Source organism: Manis pentadactyla, chromosome 9 (genome assembly GCF_030020395.1).
Source record: "Manis pentadactyla isolate mManPen7 chromosome 9, mManPen7.hap1, whole genome shotgun sequence".
Classification (NCBI taxonomy): domain Eukaryota; kingdom Metazoa; phylum Chordata; class Mammalia; order Pholidota; family Manidae; genus Manis; species Manis pentadactyla.
In genome coordinates, this window is record NC_080027.1 from 44,399,235 (window position 1) to 44,401,069 (window position 1,835).

The window sequence follows — 1,835 nt, forward strand, 5'->3', positions numbered from 1 at the left end:
TGACAATAAGGAGATATTCAAGGGGTGACTTTAGATGTGACAGTAAAAACAAAGAAAGATTTTAGAATAGTAGGAGAAAGAATGCAGAAGGACATATGTATTACATAAAGGAGGGTGATTTTGGTGCTTTATGTAAAAGAGCATCAGTGTAAGTACCATGTTCCACTATGATCTGCACAAGCATCTCCACACTAGCCCATCCCACCCGCCCCGGCCAAGGTGGTCAGGACAGTCATGTGCTCCAAGAGACACCAGTCAGGCTCTCAGCACCTTATCTACTCTCTGTTGCCTTCAGTTTCTTCAAACTGTCTTCTGACTTAAGGTCAATATCCTGTGGGATTTTTAACACAATCATTTGTGTGTTGATTAACTTATCCAGCAAGCATGATGATGCTATAAACTGTTTACTGGATTTCTGGATAACATAGGACCAATAGATGAGCCATTAAATCCTTAAGAGAGATTTCCATTGAATGTCACACCAGGTCTTTGGAACAAAACATTTCTAGTACCTTCTCTCGGATGTGTTTGGTCTTCACCCCATAAACAAAAGGGTTGAGGAAAGGTGGAACCAGTAGGTAAAGGTTGGACAAGATAATATGTATATACGATGGGATATAAGGTCCTGATCTGTGAGTGAAAAAGGAGAAAAAGGCAAGGAGATAGAATTGGAAGAAGACACATACGTGGGGAATACAGGTATTGAATGCTTTAAAACGTGCCTCTTTCTGGGGCAGGTGGAAGACAGTGTTAAATATCTGCATATAGGAGAGGATGATCAAAATGAAGTCAAGGCCACCAACGGTAAAAGCACCAAGGAGACCATAGAACTTATTGATGTAAACGTCTTCAGTGGCAAGTTTTACAAGGGCCATGTGTTCACAGTAAGTGTGGGATATTAACGTGGTCCGGTAAAGTTTCAGACGGCACTTTATGAGGAGCAGGCATGGGATTACCAGAATGGCAGGCCGCAGTGTCACCCCAACTCCAATATGGGTGACCAGCTGCGGAGTGAAGATGGCAGCATGCCTCAGAGGATAACAGATGGCTATGTAGCGGTCCAGAGCCATGGCCAGCAGCACTCCTGATTCAATGCCCTGAAACGTGTGAATGAGCCACATCTGAAAGAGGCAAGCATCAAAGTAGATCTCTGGCAGGTGAAACCAAAAAATCCCGAGCATCTTGGGGACAATGCTGGTGCTGAGTGCGATGTCTGTGGCCCCCAGCATGGCCAGGAAGATGTACATAGGCTGGTGGAGACTCGGTTCTGATTTGATGATGACCAGAAGGAGAGAATTTCCCATCAAAGCAATGATGTACATAGCACAGAATGGAATCCCGACCCAGCACTGTACAGTTTCCAGGCCAGGGATGCCGATAAATGTCAGTACAGAGGGGGTGAGCACAGTGCTATTTGGAGTAGGCATGGGCGCTCAGGGCCCTTCTGAGCAAAGGGCAAATTTTTCCAAACTGTGATTTACTGTACTCTCATGTATCCTCTTCTCATCCTGTAACACAATTATAGGATGACAGAAATAGGAGAATCAACTTCATCAGCTTATTTCTAATCTTTTTAAATGGATGGGGAAATGCTAATATGGAGACCCATGGAAAAGCTGATCCGTATACACACTAGCAAAATCACCCACCCACACTCACGGATATCCACACTGTGAATATTGAGAATTTGGCCAAGGTGGTTCAGGCATAGTGGTAAGTAGCCTAGCTTACCACTTTCTCTTTCTTCTTCTAACCTGTAAATGGGAATAAGAAAACAAAGAAAAACATTGGAATGATACTTAACCAGAAATAAAGAGAAATGAGCAACAGCAGAT

At 43.7% G+C, this 1,835-nt stretch overlaps 1 protein-coding gene across 1 annotated transcript; it reads right to left on the reverse strand.

Moving 5' to 3' along the window:
- Positions 1-476: 476 nt before the first annotated feature.
- LOC118912163 (olfactory receptor 52A5-like) lies at positions 477-1,427 on the reverse strand. Its single transcript, XM_036884960.2, has one exon. It carries the CDS (start codon positions 1,425-1,427, stop codon positions 477-479), a length of 951 nt encoding a protein of 316 aa, XP_036740855.2.
- Positions 1,428-1,835: the final 408 nt, after the last annotated feature.

Excerpts from the sequence above, each read along its gene's own strand:
- LOC118912163 (XM_036884960.2), bottom strand. The coding sequence starts at position 1,427 with ATGCCTACTCCAAATAGCACTGTGCTCACCCCCTCTGTACTGACATTT.